This window comes from Sorex fumeus, unplaced genomic scaffold (genome assembly GCF_029834395.1).
Source record: "Sorex fumeus unplaced genomic scaffold, SorFum_2.1 ptg000171l, whole genome shotgun sequence".
NCBI classification, from domain to species: Eukaryota; Metazoa; Chordata; class Mammalia; order Eulipotyphla; family Soricidae; genus Sorex; species Sorex fumeus.
In genome coordinates this window covers 6,610,706-6,637,351 of record NW_026606228.1, presented here as the reverse complement: position 1 = coordinate 6,637,351, position 26,646 = coordinate 6,610,706, and the positions used below count along the sequence as shown (strand labels likewise).

The 26,646-nt window shown below is 38.7% G+C and overlaps 1 protein-coding gene and 1 pseudogene across 6 annotated transcripts in view; one reads left to right on the top strand and one right to left on the bottom strand.

Annotated features, from left to right (window-relative positions):
- SMARCA1 (SWI/SNF related, matrix associated, actin dependent regulator of chromatin, subfamily a, member 1) overlaps positions 1 to 26,646 on the top strand; it is a 103,490-nt gene that overhangs the window by 56,531 nt on the left and 20,313 nt on the right. For all 6 annotated transcript variants that reach the window (XM_056107739.1, XM_056107735.1, XM_056107734.1 and 3 more), the window contains 4 exons: positions 13,521 to 13,643; positions 22,392 to 22,524; positions 25,216 to 25,334; positions 25,450 to 25,662. In XM_056107739.1, coding sequence (XP_055963714.1) covers positions 13,521 to 13,643; positions 22,392 to 22,524; positions 25,216 to 25,334; positions 25,450 to 25,662 — 588 coding nt within the window. The remainder of the gene's footprint in view (positions 1 to 13,520; positions 13,644 to 22,391; positions 22,525 to 25,215; positions 25,335 to 25,449; positions 25,663 to 26,646) is intronic.
- LOC130017060 (uncharacterized) lies at positions 25,694 to 25,791 on the bottom strand (annotated as a pseudogene).

The window sequence follows — 26,646 nt, the reverse complement described above, 5'->3', positions numbered from 1 at the left end:
GGAATGAGTCTAAGTGATCATTTATTATCTGGTTTAGGATATATGGTTGAATTTGAATGTATTTGTACCAACAGCATTGGATAAGATCTTTTTAGGATTAAATAGATAAATAAAATAATCATGATAGTGTGTTCAGACTAGACATGAGAAAGTCGACTGACCCTGGTTTGATATTCGGCACTGCAAAGAGTCCCCTGAGCACCACTAGAGTGATTCCTTGAAAAAAGAATCAGGAATAATCCCTAAGCACTGCCAGATGTAGTCCAAAAACCTAAAAAAATTTAAAGTGAATATAGCGATAAACCAGAAGAAACAAGCATAGATAAAGGGTTCAAAATCTGGGACCAGAGCAATAGTACAATAGTACAGCAAATGGGGCACTGCATTGCATGCAGCTGACCCAGATTTGATTATTGGCATCCCATATGGTCTCCAGAACCCACCAGGATTGATCTCTGAGTACAGAGCCAGGAGTAAGCCCTGATCACAGCTGGGTGTGGTCAAAAAAGGATGAAAAATGTAAATATTAAAATTAAGAAAGTGGTGATATTTCAAGAGATTTACCATCCCACTAAGGATTAAAATAATTTCAGTTTTAGATAACTATTTTGGTACATTTATTATTACATACATTATTTCTGCTATTAGTGACTTGTGAAAACAGAACTGCTTGATTAATAAAACTTTGGTGTATTAATCAATCAAATATCTCTGTGGAGAATTTTAGAATTCACAAAATTCTTTACCACATACTTAATTTGATTTATGACAGCTTTATAAGGTAGCTGTTGTTATCATCTATACTAGGGAAGGAAACTTAAGTTTCGAGAGGCTAATGCTTGTTCAAGGACACAGAGCTTACAGAGTTGCCAAGGCTTCTAGCCTCACTCAGGTTCTCAGTGTTCAAATGTTCTACTTTTTCTATTTAGGCATTCTGGCCTATTTCTGCTTGTGACATAATCCTGCTTCTTTCTGAAGTTCTAAATAAGTTTTGTGTTTATAGTGGTGTGACATTCTGTTTGGTAGGTGAGCCAAGTGGTAGTTAAGTAGAAGCAATTCAAAAAACCCTCTGTTCCAATTTAACTGTATATACTCCTTCTTTGGAAATTCAGTCTCCTGAAATTTAGAAACACAGTGCCTACCACATTTTCATGACAGCCTGATTTCAATGTAAACAGTGCCTTTCATTTCAGGCAGTTTGTGGTTAGGGGTGAAATCTTACAATGTCTGCTTGGACGGTGGCCAGCTGGAAGGAGATGGAGCAGAGAGGAAACCCTAGACGAGGGAGGAATGAAGGGACAGACATGAAGGGAGGTTAGGAAGGGGGAAGGCATAAGAAAAGAGCAAAGGGATGAATGAGTAGAGGGAATGATAGCTTGAAATACACGCAATGACGTTCTACTGCTTTTCTCTTCCCTCATCTCCTAAGCAGAAGTGACAGGAGAGAGGGACAATGAGCAAAAAGAGGACCTTTTCCCATTCAATTACATATTTATTAAGTACTCATCTATGCCAGGCCCTATGTATGCCAAGAACTTGGGATCAAGCTGTGACTAAGATAGACAGGGTCCCTCAAGTCACATTTTTTGGCTACTACTGCAGTGCTCAGGGCTTACTCCTGCCTCTGGGCTCAGGGAACTGGAGGGACTCAGGGAACCATCTCAGATGCTAGAGATTGAACCTGAGTCAGTTGCAATGCAAGACAAGTACATTATCCCCTGTGCTATCTCTCTGACCCAGCAGTTCACACATTTTAGTGGAAGAGACAGGCATTAAACACATTGTTGTCATTTGTGTGGTTCAGTGCCTACAGTGAATTCTACAAAGAAGAGTTACATGAGTATCTAATGAAGATTGACTGATCAACCTTTCATATATATATGAAAACCGAGTCATAGAGATTGAGTAATTTGTTCTGAGTGATTTGTTCAAAGACAAACAAAGTTACTTATAAAATATATTCTGACTCCCTTGTGACAATGGCAACTTTATCCAGGGAAACTAATCAGAAGATGCTTAAAATATAAAAATGAGAGATGGTGGAAGATCGTATTGTTGATAAGACCTTGAAGTGGTGATTGTGGAAGGAAAAAAATGATCCACTTACAATTTTCTCAACATTGTGCTCACTTCAGTCCCCATCCTGGATCATCTTTGTTTCTTTTTTTTTTTTTTTACATTTTTTCCCTTTATTTTATTTTATTTTTTTTTACAGTTGTAGATTTACAATTTTTTGTGCTTTGGTTTCAATTATACAATGATCAGATACCCATCCCTCCACCAGTGCCCATTTTCCACCACCATGGATAATATCCCTACCACCCCCATCCCCCCATCCCCCCTGTCTCTGTGGCAGGGCAATCCCCTGTGTTCTCTCTCTCCTTTTGGGTGTTGTGGTCTGCAAAAGAGGCATTGAGTGGCAAACATGTTCAGTCCATAGTCTACTTTCGACATGCATCTCCCCTCCTGGGAGGATCCTCCAAACATCCTTTATTTGGTGCTCCCTTCTCTATCTGAACTGCCCTTTCCTCTAGGATACCCGGCTGGCCTCTAAGTTATGGAGTAATCCTCCTGGTGCTGATCTCAGCTATTCTTGGGTATTAATCTCATACTTTGTTACTTTATATCCCCCAGATGAATGCAATCTTTCTATGTCTATCCCTCTCTTTCTGACTCATTTCACTTAGCATGATACTTTCCATATTGTACCACTTGTATGTAAATTTCATGACTTCATCTTTTCTAAGAGCTACATAGTACTCCATTGTGTAGATGTACCAAAGTTTCTTTAACCAGTCATCTGTTCTTGGGCATTCAGGTTTCTTCCAGTTTCTGGCTATTGTAAAGAGTGCTGCAATGAACAAACAAGTGCAGATGTCACTTCGACTATACATTTTTATCTTTGTTTCTTTTTAAAACCTGCCTTGATCCTACATTTTCGTATTAAACTGAGGATATATAAGACAGAAAAGAGTACATTCTGGATTCTGGTTCTCTGAACCTTGTCTCTTCCATTCTTTATCAGGAGCGACAGACCTGTGCTAAGCTGGGCACTTTAATTTGGTGGGTTTTTTGTTTGAGTTCAGAGTATAGACAAATCAGTCCGTCGTGTTAATTGTCCACAAAATATTTATTTCACTACTAATGTCATCATGGCAGAGCCTGGCAAGCTACCCATGACGTACTCGATATGCCAAACACAGTAACAACAAGTCTCATGATGGAGACGTTACTGGGCCCGCTCGAGCAAATGGATGAACTGATGTCATACTGATAATTTGCCAGACAAGTATTCTCAGGGATATGTAACAATCATTTTCACCCCGTCCTCCGCCCCTCTGACTTCAATCCCCAGAAAATTCACTAGAGGCACAGAATGACGCTTATCATTTTGCTATACCTGGAATCATCGTGGTTCATACAGTTGGGTTCACAAAAGGGACTTTTTTCTGCCTAAAATGATCGTTAGCTCACATAGAAATGCTATTGATAGCTGGCGACGCATTGGTACATAATACTGTTTTCATCAATTTTGAGTTCTCGTGTAGTGTATAGTCATTTGGGGGTGAGACCAGTGAGGGCCACAATAGTTCGGAAGCTCTTGGTAGAGTATAACTTTCTGCTCATTTGCATTTATTTTCTATCTTGTTCCCTCCTTCCTGTAATCAATGCAGCAGGATCACAGTAGAATTGTTGATAAGATCTGGAGTAAAGGATTTGAGTCTGGGAGAAGTAATTTATTTTGCCAGAGCCTCTTGGCACATGCATAGATAGCATTATCTAAGCTTTTGTCTTGATATAAGTCAGACATTTGTAAAGCAGAAGTAGCTTTTGCAACTTAAAGAAGCTATTACTCACTTAATCACTAATTTATTCATTCAGTCACTTAATCTTTCATTGAAACCCTTACACTGGAAGAGGTTGGCTTAATTGAAACTGTGATTGCACAATGAAAATTTCAGAATATTTAGAAATTCCAGTGAATATAAGACTTGCCGTGAAAGAGCTATGCCATATTTGAAATGGAACATTCTAACATAAACTTTGATTAAAAAAATTCTTTAGTTTAAGTGTTAAGTAGTCAGGGCACACTCCTGGTGTGAATCTTACCAGGCTTCAATTCTGGGAACCACATGGTGCCCTGCACATCCCTGGGTGCAGTGCTTAAGGCTCCTGAGCAACACTAGGAATAGCATTGGAGGCCCCGAGCACTGCAGGCGGGGCCTAGGTATCTCCAGCACTGCTACTCCTGAACATCATTGCATCCTTGAGCCCTTGTGCTGAACCAACATTGGCCAAGAATCATTAGTGGGATTCCCTGAAAACTGCTTCAGAGGTCCTCCCCTTTTTGTCTAGGAATAGATAATAAACATCTTTTAAGTATAGGAAGTACTGTATTTTGGTGAGTTTTGGTACTGTGTCATTGTGGGCACCTGGTTTACAGTGCTAAAACTAAATTACAGCAGGCCAATTTCAGGTGTACCATCACATTTAATGCAGTATCTCACATTTCTCTGACAGCTTGGTAAAACTGCTGAGGAACAAAATAGAAGTTGGTCACATCTCCCAAGAATGTAGCTCTTAATTCAGAAATTCCTTAGTGTCTGACTGGAAATTCAAATAAATTATATATTTCCTTTTTGAAGAGAAATTTTGCGTATTGTAGCTCTATCAAGAGGTTCTGGAGGCCACCAGGAATACAGTAGGAATACTCTAGATACCTCCTAGCCATCTGTTTAATGTTATTGATCTATAACTTCAGGATGATTAATGCTGATAAAACTTCATGAATTAAAAATGGATTAATAAATTAAAATCAAATCACAAATGAATTAAAATGATGACTGTTAGGGGAGAGTTTATTATAGAAAAACATACAGAAATGGAGGCATTCTAGCCCATTTTGAATTCTAAATAATTCAAAATTTGATTTGTTTTTGTTTTTGAGCTACACCTGGCAGTGCTCAGGGATTACTCCTGGTTCTGCACTCAGGAGTTACTTCTGGTGGACTTGGGGGACCATATGGAATGCCGGGGATCAAACTTGGGTCAGCTGCATACAAAACAAACCCCCTACCTACCTATCTCTCTGGCCCCTCAAAATTGAAATTCTAAAAAAAAAAGTAGTAGCTACATATTTGAGTAATTTTGAGAATTTCAATAATAAGCATGATATTGATGTACTTCTAGTATTTCACTGTATTTAAATATGACCAGTAGGGTCAGAAAAATATTGCAGGGGTTAAGACTTTTGCCTTTCATGCAGCTGACCCTGGTTTGATCGTTGGCACACGATCATTGGTCTCTTAAGCACAGAGTTGGGAGTAGTCCCTGGGCACCATTGGGTGTGACCCCTCCCCCCCACAAAAAACAACCCAAATGTATTGCCAGTGGATGTGTTGAAATGGATTCTGCAGTGGTTCTTAAAATGATACTGTATTCTGATTTTGTTTTTAATACAGGTCAAGGAGGAAATTTTCACTATTGAGATATATGTATTGAGATATAAAGTTTTCTATTATGTGGAAATATCCATTTTCTGTTATAAGATTAGAAGTTTATTAAACATTTCTCTTTCAAACAAAATTTTAATGTATTTTGGTTATACAAAGATTTATGTTTTTCTTGTGATAAAAATAATACATAATGGAATGCATAACATATAGTACATAAGTTTAGTGAAGTTGACAGACTTCTTAAAACATGTTATGAGGACTAGAGTAAAAGGACACAATCAGGTACCAGAGGCACTGGAGGAGAGTCAGGGAAATGTCTATAGGTTCAGGGACACTTTCATACACTGGTATATTTTTGGAAAATACTTCATTTAAAAAAATGATTCGGGGGCTGAAGTGATAGCACAGCAGATAGGGCATTTGCCTTCCACGTGGCTGACCCGGTTTCGATTCCCCATTCAATACGGTCCCCTGAGCACCGCCAGGGGTAATTCCTGAGTGCAGAGCCAGGAATGATCCCTGTGCATTGCTGGGTGTGACCCAAAAATAGAAAAAAATAAATAAAAGATGGTTTATTGGACAAAGAAACTAAAAAATGACCGAAAAATATCTTAGGATTAAAGTTTCTTTGTTTATCAATTAAAGTTAAAATTTGAAGACAAGGACCAGGAGATGGCTCAAAAAGCTGGAGGTCATGCTTTGCATGTAAGGGATGGGGTTGAGGGGAAAGGTCCTGGGTTCAGTACCTGGCAACACAGGAGTGACACCTCCAAAGATATATTGAAGCCAAAATAATTTCTCACACCAGGAACCAATGTCTAATTTTTTAAAATACACAAAATGTTGAAATAATTGTACTGTGAACATGGGTGTATATGTGTGTATGTATGTATATATGTACATGTATGTATACTCATATCTATTCTGAAATCTACATGTTCTTGTCTTTGCTCTACTATCTTTTATGTCCACTTCTTCAGCCATGTAACAAATGCATATTCATATTTTTTGTGTATTTGTAAGTTGTATGTGACATAATAAATTTTTAAAATTTTCTCTAGAAATACATCAGTATGACTATCATATGGTGATTATGTTATATGTTGCTGGGGGCATTAGTATGAATCACTTGTGTAACTTGTTGTTCCGTTATTCATCAATTTGCTCGAGTGGGCGCCAGTAACATCTCCATTGTTCCTGTTGCGTGCTAGTGTAGCCCAATGGCGTATTGGAGACTTTCACAGCCAGGAGAGTGAGACCCGTTATTGTTACTGTTTTTGGCATATCGAATACATCACAGGTAGCTTGCCAGGTTCTGCCGTATTAGTATGGATACAGTATGGATATTTGTTCCAATAAAATTCACATAAAATTATTAAGCCTAAGTCTTGAAGCTGGGGATGTCACTAAAGTGACAGAGTATATGCATGCACAATGCGCTGAGTTTTGTTTATCTTTTGTTTTGGGGCCACACCTGGTGGTTCTCAGGGTTTACTCCTGACTTTTTTCAGGAATCAGTTCTGACTTTTCTCAGGAGACTGTATGCACTGCAGGGGTTGAACCGGGTTTGGTTGCATACAAAGCAAGTGCCGTTCCTCTGTACTATCTCTTTGACCTGTGTACACTGACTTCTATTTCTGGCATTACCTGGCTCCATAAGGACCACTGGGTGTTGCTCTGGCAGTCCATAATCGCCACTATACTGAGCACCAAAACCATCAGACTCACAATGTTAGGTCAAGAACCTCCAGGAATATATAAAATCATAGTATGAGACTAACACCCAAGGATAGTAGAGAAAAGGTCCAGGATGAATGGTCGACAGCTGGAAGCCTGCCCCAAGGGCTGGGGGGAAGGGAAGTTGGGATAGAAAAGGGACCACTATGACAACGATGGTTAGAAGGGATCACTCTGGATGGGAGATGTGTCTGAAAGTGGGTAAAGGACCAAGCATGAGGACCTCTCAGTAACTGTATTGCAGACCATAATGCCCAAAAGGGAAGAGAAAGAGAAAGAGACAGGCACACAGACAGACAGAGACAGAGACAGAGAGAAGAAGAAAAGTGCCTTGCATAGAAGTAGGCGGGGGTGAGGCAGGAGGGATGCGGGAGATACTGGTGGTGGGAAATGTACACTGGTGGAGGGATGGGTATTGGAACATTGTATGGCTGAAACCTGATTACAAAAGCTTTGTAACTGTATTTTTCAGTGGTTCAGTTAAAAAAAAAAAAGAATCACCAGGAGGGGCTGGGGTGTTACTACAGCGGGTAGGGCAATTATCTTGAACATGAACAACCCGAGTTTGACACCTGCCACACTGTTCTTCGAGCCCGTCAGGAGTGATCCTTGAGTGCAGAGCCAGGAGTAATCCCTTGAGCACTTCTGGGTGTGGCCCCCAAACCAAACCATACAAAAAGATGTGGTATATATACACAATGGAACACAATGCAGCTGCAGGGAACAATAAAATCTTGCAATTTGCTACAACCTGGTTGGAGCTGGAAGATAATATGTTGAGTGAAATAAAGTAGAAGAAGAATTTGTGGTATGTAGAATAACTGGATGAGAAAATGTAATGTAATCAGTCGGGATGCCTAGTTCATCCTTGGCTCCAGGGTTTAGGGAGGAGGAGGACATAGAATTAAAGAAATCAAGCAGGGAAGGAAGATGAAAAAGGAAAGTAAGGGTATCCCGTTATACTGGTTTTGTGGAAGAGTGATATAGTCATATATCTAAAGCACAGACTCAACAACACTGAAAACATGAGATCTAAGCAGAAACTACATATCTTTTTTTTTTGCTTTTTGGGTCACACCCGGCGATACTCAGGGGTTACTCCTGGCTTTGCACTCAGGAATTACTCCTGGTGGTGCTCAGGGGACCATATGGGATGCTGGGAATCGAACCCGGGTCGGTCGCGTGCAAGGCAAACACCCTACCCACTGTCCTGTTGCTCCAACCCCGAAACTACATATCTTTGTAATGTGCATGTTAAGGTAGCAAGTGGGGGGAAGGGTTGGGATAGTGGCAATGGAGTATTGGAATACTGGTGGAGGGAAGTTGACACTGGTGGTGGGATTGGTGTTGAAATATTATATTCCTAAAACTGAGCTCAACTACCAATAACTTTGTAAATAATGGTCATTTAAATACAAATTATTAAAATATTAAAGGAAATAGTTGGAAAAATTACTAGGAAAAAATTGGCCAGGGCCATAGTATGGTGGGTAGGGTGTTTTTGCCTTGCACGCAGTCAATCCAGGCTTGATCCCCAGTACTCAACATGGTCCCTTAAGCCTGCCAGGAATGATCCCTGTGGGTAGAGCCGGGAGGAAACCCTGAGCACCACCAGGTGTGGCTCCAAAACAAAACAAAACAACAAAAACAGAATCACCAAAAATGACTGATCGTCGTCTCCCCAACACTGCTCTCAATAGCTACTAAAAAAATTAAGTTTCTATGATACATTTTGTTTTCTTTTGGTACGATTACTCTGAGCTTATCAGATGCATTTTTGTAGATATGTATGCTTATAAAATTCAGACCCCTATAAATATATTTTGCCATTATTATTTTTGCTCACACTGTTTCAGTCTAGAATGTTCTTTCCCTTACCATCTTTTCTCCAAATCCTTAGAGTCCTCAAGGTATAGATCAAAATCTTACAACTAGGATGTGAGTTTCTTGAGGACAAGGGTTATATCAGCAACTCTTTTATATTCTAGTGAGTACCTGCCACCATGCTCTGGATGTAACAGGCAGTCAGATTTTACTAATTCGATTGTCTGGCACTCATGATTATAAATGAATATTTTTAATATTTTAAATGTCCAGTTGCTAGGCTTTATATTTAAATAATTATTAGATAAAATAGTTTAATACATTTTTGGGTGTTACTTCCAAACTGTGCATAGGATGCCTGGGGTCTTTCCATGGATTTTTGTCCAACTGAAGCAGATGTTAAATTTGAGAACCCAAGGATGTGGTGCTACTTATACCATGTGATGCTACTAGGGTCCTGTGGTGCTGGGGATTATCTGAGTAGCCCTGGCAGTGCTAGAGGGTTAGTGCTAGAGTGCTTCAGATTCATATACTATGATGTTCGGGATCCTCCAGGACAGAGTCTGGAAATATTTATGAAATTATGTGGCATCAGGGAATGAATTGGAATTGGGTGCATGCAAGCCACGCATGACAGGCACCTAAACACATGACTCTACTTCTCTCTCACCCCAAGTTGCAGTGCTATAGTTTCAAACTATCAGATACGTATAAAAATCAGAAAAATGTACTTTAATATGTGTTATGATTCTACTGTGATGGAATAATGACTATCTGACACCCTCAGGGAATGAGTGATTCATGTTAGGTGTGCATTTCAAAAGGTGGAAGGTTAACTCTTAAATCCGTTTCTTTTCCTTTGAAATGGAAAGCTATATAATGGCTACATATGTTGTGTATCTGCCCTCTTAAATACGTGTGCTACACTGTCACAAATTGAACTAGAAATGGTATGAAGCTTTGGGCTGTGTGACTTTTCTATGTCATACAGTGAATGCTGCTTCATTCTGCTGATCCTCACTGGTGACATATGTTCAAGGCAACATACGGAGGTCCCATGGACTACAGTTTTAAGACACAGGAGATTGACCACATGCTTCCTTGGAGAGCTGAACTCAGTCCCCAGCCCTTTGAACTTGAGCTCTCTTATCAGTTGTAAATGCACACTGGAGGCTCTGTACCTAAAACATTATCTATAATGTTTGTTGATCATTACTATTGTGAGTATTTCCCCTCGATATGCAGAGGTTTCCATCACAGCTGTTTTGTGCTCTACTTCTCCTTCTCTGACTGGATTCCTTTCTCTTTTATCTTTGACTTTTCCAAGAATTTACTTTTGTGAAGCTACTCTCCCCTTCCATGCTCACAGTCGGCAATAAAAGTGGTATTTTATTTTTATAACATTGAACTAATCATAACATTTGATATAATCTTCAGGTGAATTGCCAATTGTTTATTTCAATTTATTTTATTGCTTTGGAGGCCATACCTGGCAGTGCTCAGAGCTTACAATTGGCTCTGAGCTTAGGGTTCACTCTTGGAGGGCTCAGAGGACCATATGGGTTGCTGAGGATTGAACTTGGGTCAGCAGTATGCAAATGCCCTACCCACTTTACTGTCTCTTCAGCATTGCCAATTGCTTATCCTGGTCTGTATTACCAGGTGAATATAGCTCTTTTTCTTTTATAATTTATTGAACAAACCAACAAATACAAATTACAAAGTTATTTATGATTGGATTTCAGGTATACAGTTTTCCAACACCAGTCACTTCACTAGTGTCCCCTTCCCTCTACAAATATCTTCAGTTTCCCTACTGCAAACACTCACTCCCTGCCTATGTCTATGGCAGGGACTTTCTCTTTTATCTTTTTCCTTTAAGGCACTTGGTTTCTTTTAATATTGTTACTGAATGTGTTACACTTTGCCTTCTTCCAGCACTTCCCCCTATCATTGTCAGTGGTCCCTTACCTGGCTCCACTGTGGCAAGTTTCCTACAAAGGACCAGCTCTCCTTAGTTTCTATTGTTTTGGGGCATTATTTTCCAACAATGTTTCCTTATATACTGCTATTGAGTGAGATCATTCTGTATCTGTCCCTATCCCTCTGACTCATTTCACTCAGCATGATGCTCTCCAGATCCTTGTATGTATCATAAAATCAGCAAATTTCATGACTTCGTCTTTTTAATAGTTGTGTAGTATTCCATTGGGCTGGAGCGATAGCACAGCGGTAGGGCATTTGCCTTGCACGCAGCCAACATGGCCAACCCGAGTTCGATTCCTCCACCACTCTTGGGGATCCCAGAAAGCTACAAAGAGTATCTCGCCCGCATGGCAAAGCCTGGCAATCTACCCATGACATATTTGATATGCCAAAAACAGTAACATCAAAGTCTCACCATGGAGACGTTACTGGGCCCGCTCGAGCAAATTGATGAACAACAGGAGGACAGTGACAGTGACAGTGACAGTATTCCATTGTGTATATGCATTGTAGATTTTTTTTGTTTTTGGGCCACACTAGGTTTTGCTCAGGGCTGATTTTTTTCTCTCCATGCAGGAATCACTCTAGGCAGTGCTTGGGGACCATATAGGATGCCAGAGATTGAACCAGGTTTGGCTGCATGCATGGCAACGGCCCCACCTGCTCTGATATCTCTCCAGCCTCTATGAATCATAGCTTTATTCAATCATCTGTTCTGGGGCATTTGGGTTATTTTCAGATTTTGGCTACTGTGAATAGGGCTTCAGTGAACATAGGTGTGCAAATGTCTTCTCTAAATTGTGTGTTTGGGCCATTAGGGTACATTTGTAAGAGTGGAATTTTTGGGCATAATGGAAAATCAATCTCTAGTTTTTTGAAGAAATGTCCGTATTGTCTCCAAAAAAGGCTGAACCAGTCTTCATTCCCACCAACAGTGATGACGGTCCCTTTTTCTGTGCATCTATGCCAAGACTGGTAATTGTTCTTTGTGATGAGTGACAAACTCATTCATGTGAGATGATATATCACTGTTTTTATTTGCATCTCCCAGATTATTAGTGATGTGGAACGTTTTTATATGCTTTTGGCCATTTCTTCTTCGAGGAAATTTTTTTCAATGTCTTCATTCTACTTTCTGATGGGGTTGGATGTTTTTTCTTTTAAAGTTCTACCAATGCTTTATATATTTTGGATATTAACCCTTTAGAAGATGAGTGGTGGGCGAATAATTTGTCCCAGTCTGTGGCTGTCTTTGTACTGTGGTCATCATTTCCTTTGAGGTTCAGAAGCCTTTTAATTTACTGTAGTCCCATTTGTTTGGGCTGGAGCGATAGCACAGTGGTAGGGCATTTGCCTTGCACACAGCCAACATGGCTGACCCGAGTTCGATTCCTCCGCCCCTCTCGGAGAGCCTGGCAAGCTACCGAGAGTATCTTGCCCACACGGCAGGGCCTGGCCAGCTACCCGTGATGTATTCGATATGCCAAACACAGTAACAACAAAGTCTCCAATGGAGACGTTACTGGGCCCACTCGAGCAAATCGATGAACAATGGGAGGACCGTGACCGTGACCCCCCCATTTGTTTATCTTTATTTCCACTTGTGTGGTCAGTGGCATTACATCCTTAAAGATACCTCTAGCTTCAATATTATGGGTAGTTCTGACTTTGCACCTTATGGATTTAGGTATGATATTGAGGTCTTAAATCCATTTTGACTTGAATTTTGAAGATAGCATTAGGAAGAGATATATGTTCATTTTTTTGCATGTGACAGACCACTTTTTCCAGAATCATTTATTAGAGAGGCTTTCCTTGTTAGAGTTCACTTTCTTTTGCGCCCTTATCAAAGAGTATCTGAACATACCTGAGGGTCTATTTCTGGGTTTTCAATTCTATTCCATTGATCTGAGGGTCTGTCTTGATTCCAGTTCCATACTGTTTTAACTACTACTGCTTTGTAGTACAGTCTGAAATTGGGGGAAAACAATGCCTTCTATCTTATTATTCCAAAGAATTGCTTTGGCAATTCAAGGGAATATATTCTTCCATAGAAATGTTTGATCTACTCCTTTGAATAATGTCATGAGTATTTTTATAGGAACTACACTGAATCTGTATAATGCTTTGGGGAGTATTATGTATAGCTCTTTTCTTTTTGCTTATTGACATTTTTGCTTCTTCTGCACTTGAGGTTTTATTGTATAATAGTTTTGGAGATAACAATAGTATTGGATTATTTTTATGTGTCACAATATTATAAAGGCTTTGTTCCACAATGTAATTAAGTCTAGGTTATCAAATGACATTTATCAATGGCTTTATTTTAAATACTATGTATCACATTTAAGAATAATTTCTCTTCTGGTAATACCATAATAGGTATGTGGATAGGACTGTATATCTTTCTGGTATGACTGTATATTGTTTATTTTTGACATAACTCTAAAGGTAAACATATGCATAATTACCTTTAGTTTTTCCTCCTTTACTCATAACTCATTCCTTGATTTATAGGTCCCAAGAAATCCTGATCTTCCAAATCCAATTGTGGCTCAAAGAGAGGAGCAAAAAAAGATTGATGGAGCTGAACCCCTTACACCAGAAGAGACCGAAGAAAAGGAAAAGCTTCTCATACAAGTAAAGTGTTTTATTGGATGAAATGTTTTTAATGAATCAATTGAAAAAGAAATGACAAATCAAAGTTACATTTTATTGCATAGGCTGAATATCTTGGGCAGAAACACCAGCAAAAGGTAGGGCTGAGTTCAGGTGCTTGCCTTGAAGGCACCTGACTTCAGTTTGGTTCCCAGCACCACATGGTCCCTTGAGCATCAATAGATGCGTAACTGTAGGCTCCTGAGTGCCTCTGGGTGTGGCTCTGGAGGAGCACCCTGAGTGCTGCTGGTTGGTTCTATAGTCCTTGGCACCACCTGATCAACATCACATCTCTGGGGACCTCGAATAGGAATCAGGGGCTGTTTGAAGAGGTCCTTGGGACTGCCTTGTTGTACCAGAGTTTGCTTAATCAAGCACACCAAGTCTTAAGGTGAAAAAGGAAGTAGTTTTTTAACATTGCTGGACCACAGCTTCATAACTCACCTGAAGCTGTGGCAGTGAGCTGGAGTACAAGAGCACTTTTTATAGGCAAATTTTTGGCACAACAGTAAAAATTGTGGAACAGAGAGATAAAGGGCAAAAGAATGGAATTTCCCAGTTGGCTGCACTACAACAATAAATAAAAGTGGATGGGTACATCATGAGACTTACAGTGAGTCCTTGTTGCTAGGAATCTGTGGTTAATACATTTGTTTTAAGTTCCATATAGATGTTTACTGATTGTTTCTGTGACCCCGTTCCATTCCTTCCCAGGCAACCAGGCATGTTAGCTCTTCTGTGCTGGACATAGCTTTATGATTTATGACCTATTCATCATTGCCCAGCTCCTAGAATGGGTCATTGAGAGGACCTGCCTCTAGTTAACCTGCTTGTGCTCCCAGCTTTCCCACTACCTTTGCAGAGTTGTGATTTTAGATCAACAATTACATCGAAATAGGGCATTTCTTTTTATTTATTTAGTTATTTTAATGTATTGCTGTGAGGTACAGTTACCGACTTACAAACTTTCGTGCTTACATTTCAGTCATACAATGATCGAGTACCCATCCCTCCACCAGTGCCCATTCTCCACCACCAATGTTCTCAGTAACCCTTCCACCACCACCCCACGCCCACACCACCCCGCCTCTGTGGCAGGCGCATTCCCTTTTGCTCTCTTTCTCTCCTTTTGGGTGTTGTGGTTTGCAATACAGGTATTAAGTGGCCATCATGTTCAATCTATAGTCTACTTTCAGCACACATCTCCCATCCTGAGCGGGTCCTCCAAGCATCCTTGGTGGTCCCTCCTCTATCTGAGCTACCTTTTCCCCCAGCATGTGAGGCTGGCTTCCAAGCCATGGAGCAATCCTCCTGGTCCTTATCTCTACTATCCTAGGGTTTTAATCTTGATAGGGCATTTCTTAAGCCAGAAGAATTTTGCTGGTTCAAGAAGTACAAGGAGAGCAAAACTGCAATGTAAACTTTGCACATCACAGCCCGACCACCACTTGGGAAGTCACCTTCTACCCCCAACAAACAACCAAAATGCAGAGCTATTTTTTAAACATGCATTTTGACCAAATATTTATTATTTTTTTCATTAAGGTTCATTAGTTTCTATGATTTGCATATATTTTAGGTGTACATTTTATGCTTTTCAAAAAATGTTCCCGCACCACACCTACTATCAAGGTACCAATACCCCTCCACCCCACAGTTCATTGGACTCTCTTTTCTTTTACGCCCCCTCTTTTTCTCTTTCAGGTAATCTCAGCTCTATGGTTTGAGTCCATGGGTTTATTTCATTTGACTTTATCTGTTTCTTTGCTTTACTTTTCTATATACTAGAAATGAGTTTAATCATTCAATGCAAGATATCCATCATTTTTATCCTCTTAACATAATACATATACTTTTAGAAACACTAGAAAATGCATAAAAATGTCAAATATCGATTTGCTCAAGCAGGCCCAGTAACATCTCCTTCGTGAGACTTGCTGTTACTGTGTTTGGCATATTGAATACGTCACGGGGAGCTTGCCAGGCTCTGTCGTGTGGGCGAGATACTCTCGGTAGCTTGCTGGGCTCTCCGAGAGGGGCGGAGGAATCGAACTCGGGTCAGCCATGTTGGCTGCGTGCAAGGCAAACGCCCTACCCACTGTGCTATCGCTCCAGCCCAAAAATGTCAAATATAATGTCTAGAAATAAGATATACATATAATCAATTATGATTTAATCCACATATACATCCTGACAATAATTATTAGCATTTTCTTAAAAATTTAAATAATTTTATTGATTGATGAGAACTATCTTCTGAAATTACTAATCTTTTTATTTATGAAGTAATTTCATAAATCTCAAAATGTAATTTATCCATAATTGAAAAGAACTTTAATACTTTTGTCAGATTTCTGAAACTAATATGATCACAGATAAGTAAAAGCCAATAGTTATTAAATAGGAAACATTTACACTTGAATAAAATATTAACAATTCCTGGCCATTTTTGCTCTTTTGAATATCACTGTCACTGTCCTCCTATTGTTCATCGATTTGCTCGAGCGGGCCCAGTAACATTGTGAAACTTGTTACTGTGTTTGGCATATCGAATACGTCATGGGAAGCTTGCCATGAGGGCGAGATACTCTCGGTAGCTTGCCGGGCTCTCCGAGAGGGGTGGAGGAATCGAACTCGGGTCGGCCATGTTGGCTGCGTGCAAGGCAAACGCCTTACCCGCTGTGCTATCGCTCCAGTCCTTTTTTGATATCATACTTCCAAAATAGTACATACAAGATAAGGTTGCAGCAAAGGTCGTTGTAAAATAATAAACAGATATGTTCACTATATGATACAACTTTAGTATAGAAACCTGCCAGGAAGATTTATTTATTTGACTAATTCTTTTTAACAATATGCAAGGCACAGTACTAGGAAATGTTTCACATTTATTACTGATAGGTTTTATATTCATACCTTCTTTTTCATATTTGCTATAACGTCATTTTATTGAGGTAAAATTTATAAATTACATTCATAATTTTCAGCCAAATGACCCAAAGTCATTTTTTCTTGAAAATACAGCTGTACTTGGAAGAATATTAGGACTTTACACACAATAAAAAACTATTTTTTTAATTTTCAAAATTTATTTTATGTACATAAAAATTATGTACACAAAGAATGCTACTTGAAATACATTATCTTGTCAATATATTGTGATTCCACAGTTGCAACTGAGAAATTGCTTTAGTTTGTAATTTGAAGGCAAATCAATTTTTGCCCCTTTATTTTATTTATTGCTGCTCTAAATAATCTTTGGAAACATCATGGCAGTACAAGATGTCAGGTCATCGAATATTTTTATTAACTAAAGGTTAGGAGAACAGCCTATATTACTTAGGGTTTTACATTTGTACGAGTTGGGATATGAGGAGAGGAAATGTATTCTTGGCTTAGTTACTTCACAGTCATGCTAAGAAAACCTAGGAGATTTATTATATAGTTAATATCATTTTATCAAGATATTGGCATTTATAATATTGTTATTCTAATCGCACACTGAGTCCAGTGTGCTATTCCTCCCACCAGTGTCCAAGGGTCCTTCTTAAAATTCCCAAGTAAGCACAGTTCTTTCGACAGAATCTCTAGTTCTAATAACTTTGCCCAACTATTGTTTCCTCACTAAGTTTCTTTTCTATCCCACATATAAGAAAGAAATCTTTTAAAAAATAATTTATTTTGGAGGTGGTGACATGGAGATGAATAGAGTTAAACTACTGAAATTTCATAACATTGTATATTAATGCCGAGTTGATAAAATATTTTCCCCAAACTGCATGTATTTATGTTTACAAGTATACAAATTTAAACATTAATACTGTGAATAATTCTGTGCTAATAAATTTTAAGGTTTACATGAAATAGATAAGCTAGACAAAGGTGAAATTTAGTAAGAGTGAGGAGAATTAAGAAAAATTTAAGGGGAAAATCTAAATAGACCTATAGAAGTATAAAAGTGTTTTCTCCTAAAAATGAGAATACTGGCTTTACTTAGAAAATTTTATAGATTCTGCTTAAGTGTTATTAATAAATAGAGAATTATAATAAGAATCTATATGGATTTTACAAAAGCACCTGAACAGACATAAAATATTGAGTATAAATGAAATGTCAGTTTGTTAATAAAAACATACGAAATCCCTTAGCAAGCTAGGAATAAACAAACCTTTCTTAATCTAGTAGAGGGTGACCATAATTGCCATGAGTGAGTGCTGTACTCAATGCCAAGTGCTGAGAAGTTTGTCTTGTTCTTTAGAGAAGCTCCTTTAATGCTTCTTGCAAAACTGGGTTCAAGGCTATGAATTCCCTAAGCCACCTCCTGTCCCCAAATCTCTGTATGATTCCTTAAAATATGAATGATAGCCCACCTCCACAGCTAATCTTGAAATGAACATAATGTTGCCGAATCTTCCCATGTAGACTGCTCTGAGCTGACAACTCTGGTCTTCTAGGAATGGGGGCAGGCAGATTCCCCTTTTTGCCTGAAGGCCGAGCAGCCAGCGGCCACAGGCTACTCCCTCTAACATAGAAAGAACCAAGCTCCACAACTAATCTGAAAAAAGGATAGCTAGCAAGTTAGTTAGAGGGAGACCGAAACGGAATGCTCTCTCTCATATGCTAGCTATAAGGAAACATATGGTGGCATAACGAATACCCGAAGACAGTGGAAACAAAGAACATGATAACTGATGTTCAGTAGGAAACATGACACTTGAGGGGGATGGGGGACAGGACAGGGAGGGGGCAAAGTCTATAGTGGAGGGAAGCTTTCAACTAGGAAGAGGTGGTGGTGCCAAAAGGTGGGGCAGTGTTATGTATGAAACCCTATAAGCATCATTCTGTAAACTAGGGTGCAAAAACATATTTTAAAATAGTGCCTCTTGTAGAAGCAGACTGATCGTGGGTGGGAGGCAAATAGGGCTTGGGGGGTATTGGTAGAAGGAAGTCGATACTGGTGAAGGGATCAGAGTTGAAGCATTGAATCAATCGTAATCACAAATCATCCTGTTAATCGTCAATTGCCTCGAGCAGGCCCCAGTAACGTCTCCTTCATTCTACCCCTGAGATTATATTCAAGGCTCTTTAGGAGAATGAGACCCATAATTGTTACTGGTATTTGGCATATTGGGTATGCCACGGGGAGTTTGCCAGACTCTGCCGTGTGGGCAGGCTACCGAATGTACATTCGGTACACCAAGTCTGGTGCCAGCAGCTGCGGTAATTCCAGCTCTAATAGCGTATATTAAAGTTGCTGCAGTTAAAAAGCTCGTAATTGAATATTTTTAAAAATTCTTATTAGTGAAACACCATGAGGTACAGTTTTAGACTTACAAATTTTTGTGCTTGAGTTTCAGTTATACAGTGATCAAGTACCCATCTCTCCACCAGTGCCCATTCCCCCCCACCCCATTCCACCCTGCCTCTGTGGCAGGGCATTCCCTTTTGTTCTCTCTCTCCTTTTGGGTATTGTGATTTGCAAAAGAGGCACTGAGTGGCAATCATATTTGCTCTATAGTCTACTTTCAGCGTGCTTCTCCCATCCTGGGAGGATCCTCCAAACACCCTTTATTTTGTGCTCCCTTCTCTATCTGAGCTCCCTTTTCCCCTAGCATATGTAGTTGGCCTCCAAGCCATGGAGTGAACCTCCTGGTACTTATCTCGGCCACTCTTGGGTGTTAGTCTCCTATTTTGTTACTTAATGTTCCCCAGATGAATGCAATCTTTCTATGTCTGTCCCTCTCTTTCTGACTCATTTCGCTTAATATGATACTTTCCATTTAGTACCACTTGTATGTAAATTTCATGACTTCATCTTTTCTAACAGCTACTTGAAACCCAAGCATGCATGAATTTTAATTTCATGGTGACTACAAAAAATAGAAAACAAGCTAAATCTTCCCAGGTGGGACCAGTCTACAGGCTGATTCTTGGATATTCTTGAAAAGGGAGCAGGCAAAAACCACCCACCCCACCTACTGAAAAACCCATCAGTTCCTACCAACACCTGCTAACTTGCCAGCAGATAAAAGGCCCAGAATCCAAAGACCTTGATGCTGCTGAATCATTTCAGGTAGACCGGTCCAGGCTGACAACTCTGGGACCTTCTCAGAATGGGGGCAGGCAAATTCACCTGAATGCTCAGCAGCCTGCAGACACACCTGACACATCCGATATAGAAATGGCCCAGCTCTACAATGGAACCTCATTAAACTGCCAAGCCACCAAACTGTTCCAGATCTATAGCTTCCGGACCTCATATATGGCAGCTCTTGCTCCAAATTTTATAGTGCTGTCAGTCCAGTAGGCTCACAGCAGAGCTGATCGGAAAGTTGCATAGAAGCCCACCAAGCTCAATGAGCCTAAGGCTCAGCTAGCACTAACCAGCACAGTAGATCAGTGACTCTAGTAACACCATTGTGAGATATAACAACTAACACAAATTGACTTTACCTGATCTTAAGTTTTGAAGATTCCATTTGCCTTTGTGCTGTCACAAGTAATATGAAGCAAATTTGTTTGTCCTGCAGTGGCGCAGGCTGGGGTGGCAGATGGGAAACTGGAAGGAAGGTCACACTGGTGGTGGAATTGGTGTTGAAACATTTAATGTCTGTATAAGAACAACGTGGTAAGTCACAGTGTTATAATAAAAATCACTTAAAGATCATAATGAAAAACTATGAATGATAATCTAGTTAGATGTAGTATTTCTGGAAAACTCTTCATTTCATTGAGTTTTTGTAGTATATTCCTTCATTCTCTTCTGGCTCCCAGAGTTTCATTTGATTGATCTGCTGTGAATCTTATGAAATTTCTTTTGTAAGTTTCTGTTTTGATCTTGCTTTCAGTATTCTGTCTCAAATATCTTTGGCTTTTTTTCATTCCAAGTACAGTGTGTCTTGTAGCTTTTCTGTTTGAGTCTATTTTTTCTGAGACCCTCTGGGTGTCTTATATCTGGTTGACTGTTTTCCTAACCTCTGGGAAATTCTTAACTATAATTTCTTTAATTATTGCTTCTTCTTCAAATTCACCTTTCCGTTCCCCCACTATTCTTACTTACATTGTTCCTCTTGAACTCATCCCATTGTTCTTTGGAGTTCCTTTCTTTACTATCTTCTGTTGTTTTATAGACGTTTTCTGCATCTCATTTTGGAGCCCCTTAATATGTTATTCTGCTGCTCAGACCTTCTCCTGGAGGTTTTTTTTTGTATCACCTACCATACTGTTCATTTCTATCTTTCCTGATTGCAGCTTTTTCAGTTTTTCCTCATACTTTCTTGTACTTTGCTGGATATCTGTGCCACTGGTTCTTTGAGCTCATTAAAAATCCTCACCATGGTGTCACTAAAGTCATTCTTTAAGAATTTATGCAGTTGATTGGGGCTCCTTGAGTTTTTTGTCACTCACTAATCTTGGAGGGTGCATTTTACCCACTGTGATTGTTATGCTCCTGTTGCACCGAGGGTGACTCTCCCTACTGGAAGTCTCTAATGGATTGGGCTTGGAGTTGAAGGTCTTCCCTGGCTCTTTTCACCCAGTGATAGGGATTTCAACTGTGAGCAGTGGGAAATTTGATGTGTAGATCTGGGTCCATTGATAAACAGAGATCGTGCGTGGAGGCTTTCAGTACTTTACTAGAAGGGAGAGGGTTTCATTTGCTGTTCTGGAAAGATCACAGAGATATTAACCTGTAGACTAATCTCACCTGGAAGGATGGATCAAACAGAGGATTAGAAGGTACGGAACTGGGCCTTTGGATATGGTGGAGGTTAATTTTGGAGGCACAGAAGACCAAAGAGATTTAAAACACTGATTAAACCGATCTGTCTTTTAGCAAACAAATTGAATAGGCTCAATAGTTTTCTGTTTATAAATCCTATAATAGAATTTTGTATAGAAATTATTTTAGTCCATTGATGTAAAGAACAACTGCACATGCAACATATATATATATATAGAGAGCAACAGCATATATACATTGATAAACATTGATATAAATAGCAAAGGATATATAAACATATATAAAGAGCTTTATTTCTCCTTTTCCCCATTTATTATTTTAAATCATCCACATTTCTCTCTTAACTGACATGGGAACATATTTGTAAAAATTATTGAATTACTAAATGAATATCTGGGCATCAACATTTTTTATTTTAATGCACTTGAATTTTGATGTGAGCATCTATAGAATGTGGAATTATAATTATAACTACATGTTAGGTTTTTTAACTTGGTAGAAAAGCAGTTATTATAATAATTTTTATTCCCACATAAAGGAATCTAGGACTGTAAAAGGAGGAAGATTTTAAAAAAAATTTTTGGGTCATACCCGGAGATGCACAGGGGTTACTCCTGGCTCATGCACTCAGGAATTATTCCTGGTGGTGGTCAGGGACCAAATGGGATGCTGGGAATTGAACTTGGGTAGGCTGCGTGCACGGCAAACGCCCTACCTGCTGTACTATCGCTCCAGCCTAAGAGGAAGATTTTAAGTGTTTTGAACTTTTTCTTTGTTTTGGGCCCAAACCCACTGGTGCTCAGGGATTACTTCTAGCTCTGTGCCCAGGCGTCATTCCTGGCAAGGAGTGCAAGGCAAGTGTCCTACCCACTAATGTACTATCTCTCTGGTCCATTTAGCATGTTTCAATGTAACACTGTATAGAAATACACAGAATAAGAAGTTGATTTGTATTCATTATTTGGTGATTCTATTTTTTTTGTTTACAGGGATTCACAAATTGGACTAAACGAGATTTCAATCAGTTTATAAAAGCTAATGAGAAGTATGGAAGAGATGACATTGATAACATTGCTGGAGAAGTGGAGGGCAAATCTCCAGAGGAGGTCATGGAGTATTCAGGTTTGTACTAACTTGAATCATGGCATTTAATTATAATATCATTCATTCTTCTTTGAATAATTTAATTGTACCTTTATTCAGAGATTTTAAAAACTTTTCTGAATAAAATCTAGGTGAAAGTACAAAGTACAATTGCATTTCTACCAGGGTATAAAATTTACCAAAATAAACTGTTAATGTCCCTTGTAGTTAGCTAATATTGTCCCTTGTAGAAACCATGTAGTTGTCTAAGCCAAGTAAAGTGCTAATAAAATAAAGGTAGGTAGCATATGAATATTGACAAAATGAGTTGACCCTTTCCCATCTCTGAATTTGATTTTCTTCTGGCCAATGAAGCCTGAGACTGAGACCTCAGGTTTAGTGGATTGGATTGGTGTATCTCTAGTTTCTTGAAATAGTTTTCCACCAGGTCTTTTTGGATTTTCACACATCATCAGGGTTCTAATTTATTCCAGACAGGTCATGTGGATTCCATTAACTTCAGACAAGCTGGAAGAGATGAAATGAGTCTGCTATAATAAATATGTTTTATTTGCTCCTAGAATTATTCCCCTCTCTCTCAGAGCCTTGGTCTCAACCAAAAGCTGTACTAGCTGCTGAAACAGGGAGCTTGTGCAAATTCCCTATCACTGCCCTTTCAACCTCAGTCCTGTGAAAAAGAATTCATAGGAAAAATAAGGATATATCGGGGTCAGAGAGATAGTGCAAAGAACTGGAATGTATACTTTCCATGTGGAAGTCCCAGGTTGGATCCTTAGCACCACATGGTCTTCTGAACACTGTGGTAGCAACCCCTGAGCACCAAGATGGGCTTAACCCCTGTGCACTGTTGACTCTGGCCCCCAAAGTAAGTATGTCCAGCAAGTTTTACATAGAACTTAAAAAGTTTCTCATTTAGGAACTAGATAAATATTTCAGGAGTAGGCGTTTGTCTCATGAGGCCAAGTTGGCTTAGATTCTCAGCACCATATATGGTACTTTGAGCACCACCAGAAGTGATACCTGAGCACAGAACTGGGAGTAATCCCTAAGCACTGACAGTGTAGCCCCCATATTCTCCCCCTCCCCAAAGAGTTTCATTTCCAGATAGGTTAAGTTTCTAATTTAATATGAATATCAGCTGTTTAAAATTAGAACAGTGGTTTTAGATGGTTAACTAGGGATCTAGAACATATTTCCTGTGGAAAAAATGTTACAAAAGCATGTTTAGAGTCTTATGGTGGTCCTCTCAGTCAATTTAACAATAGAAATTCTTTGTTTTTTGTAATAAAAGTAGTAGAGATGAAATTACAGTACTAGTAAATCAAATATTAATTCAAGTTAAGAATAGTTTTTAATTAAAAGTTCTAATGGTTGAAGATATTGAAGCTTAAATAGAGAATAGAAACATTTTTTCCTTCAGGAACCTGAAAGGGTCTTATGGTGATTGCCAAGGACTTTAGAGATTGATTATATTGATTTTATTTTGGGTAATACAACATCAGGTTTATGAACTTCCTTTTCCTCAATATCAGCATAACATTGCTATATTCAATCTTTATTATAAAAGTTTAGGACATTTTGGGACCTTAGAGAGGGGAAATAAATAAAAGGTAATCTTCAGTTGCAATAATTGACTGAAAAAGTGTAAAAGTATTTGTGCAGAGAAATATTCTGAAGCAGCTTTTTTTAAGAATAGCTTCAATGTATTGCAAGATAAGAATTATTCAGAAAGTTGTCATGTCAGATGTTCCCTCAAATTTGACACTAGGTAAAGTGGCGTAACTAGACTGGAACAGCTTAATTGAGGCTCTACCAGAACATAGGGCAATTTAAAAGGATTTATGTAATTGAATACAATAAAGGAAGAAAAGTATATAATTATTTAGTTGTTCATAAATGGCTTTTTATAACGGGCTTTTAAATGTTGGTGAATGAGTATGTTATAGAATAAATGAACAGAGGTCCTTATAAAAATCAGTGTACTAACATACATTTGTTGGTAGGCTCTAAAAACGAAATATTTAAGAATGTAGATTATATCATTAAAAGATTTTTTCACAGAAGTCATAAATTGTAACATCAGTGCATCGAGCTTTTTTGGCTTGTTCATAAAATTTGAGTGTATTGGGGTTGTTTTAGTTTTAAGAGAAAAGGCCATTTCAGGTACACTTGAAATATTTTAAAATTAGTGAGTAAGGTTTGAAAAGTGAAGTGACAGTTTCTTCAGTAGAAAATGCTGCTCCAAAAGAAAAGTTTGAATGACTTATTGATGGCTTGGTGAAAACTAAGTTTTGTTTTTGCTTGATAGGAATCTGTGTTATCTATATACTGATGGCTACCCTCTTTCTTTTTTCACTTTAACTTTTTTCACTTTCTTTTTTCACATTGTCATCTAGATTATACTTGAATGCAAAAGCATAGTTTAAACCATGGCATCTTTTGCGATCTTAATTATTTGGGATGAATAATTAAAAATCAATAGTAATTAATGAAACAACATGTTTTAACCTAAAACCTTGCTGAGGTTTTGTTTTTAAATGAAAAGTTAAGGATATTTAATAATTCATATATATACACAGATGAATCCAAATCTTAATTTTAAGTGGTATAAGTTCATTATATATTTTTCTGCATATCTTCCATTATCGAGTTCCATGGATTCATTTGCTTAAGATGATAGAATTGTAAAGTAATGACTCTGTTTTTCAGCTGTATTTTGGGAACGTTGCAATGAATTGCAGGATATTGAGAAAATTATGGCTCAAATTGAACGTGGAGAAGCAAGAATTCAACGAAGGATCAGTATCAAGAAAGCTCTGGATGCCAAAGTACTATATTTCACAATTGTGAAATTATTATTAGATTGTTTTAATTGGTGTGATGATTAGCTTTGACTAATTATTGCACATTAAACTAAAAACATTATTTTGTTTAAATCCACAGATCGCAAGATACAAGGCTCCATTTCATCAGTTGCGTATTCAGTATGGAACCAGTAAGGGAAAGAACTACACTGAAGAAGAAGATAGATTCTTGATTTGTATGTTACACAAAATGGGCTTTGATAGAGAAAATGTATATGAAGAATTAAGACAGTGCGTGCGCAATGCTCCTCAGTTCAGATTTGACTGGTTTATCAAGTCTAGAACTGCCATGGTATGTGTTCCTTTCCTATTTCCTCCAACTTTATATTTTGAAAATTTTCATATATCTCTGTGTGTGTGCAGGGGCCATGCTAATCTTCTCTGTATCGTTCCAATTTTAGTATATGTGCTGCCAAAGCAGTAGGGCGTTTGCCTTGCACGCAGCCAACATGGCCGACCCGAGTTCGATTCCTCCGCCTCTCTCGGAGAGCCCGGCAAGCTACCGAGAGTATCTCGCCCGCATGGCAGAGCCTGGCAAGCTCCCCGTGACGTTTTCGATATGCCAAACAATAACAACAAAAGTCTCCAGTGGAGACGTTACTGGGCCCGCTCGAGCAAATCGATGATCAACGGGAGGGCCTTTACCTTGACCTGTGTGTGTGCATGTGTATATATATATATATATATATATATATATATATATGTATACATACATATATATCATTTTGCCGTGCTAGTGCTAACTTTTCTTCCTCTCCATGTATTATATGTAAATATGCTTACATGTACATAGAATCTGCATATGCTTACAGTGTCCATTAGCTAAAACCTTTTTTTATTAAGGCATTGTGATTTGAAAAGTTACTCATAGTTGAGTTTCAGACATACCATATTCCAACACCAATTCCACCACCTGTATCAGTTTCCCTCTAAATGTCCCCAGGTTCCCTCCCACACTCTGCCTCCTTGACAGGCGCATTTTAAAGCATGGTTGTTGTAGTTTAGATCTTATGCTTTCAGTGTTCTTGACTCTGTGGTTTAGGCATATACATATACCACACTTCTACATCACCCAGTGTTCCCAAAGCTCCTGTTACCTCCTGTCTTCATAGTCACCCCAGTTTCTTTCCTTCCCAGTCCTCATTTATATAATCTAGGGTCAAGGGTACTCTAGGTATCCCCCTCTTGATACCTTGTATTCTTTTTTTTTTAATTTTTTCCCTTTATTTTATTTTTTTTTACAGTTGTAGATTTACATTTTTTTGTGCTTGGGTTT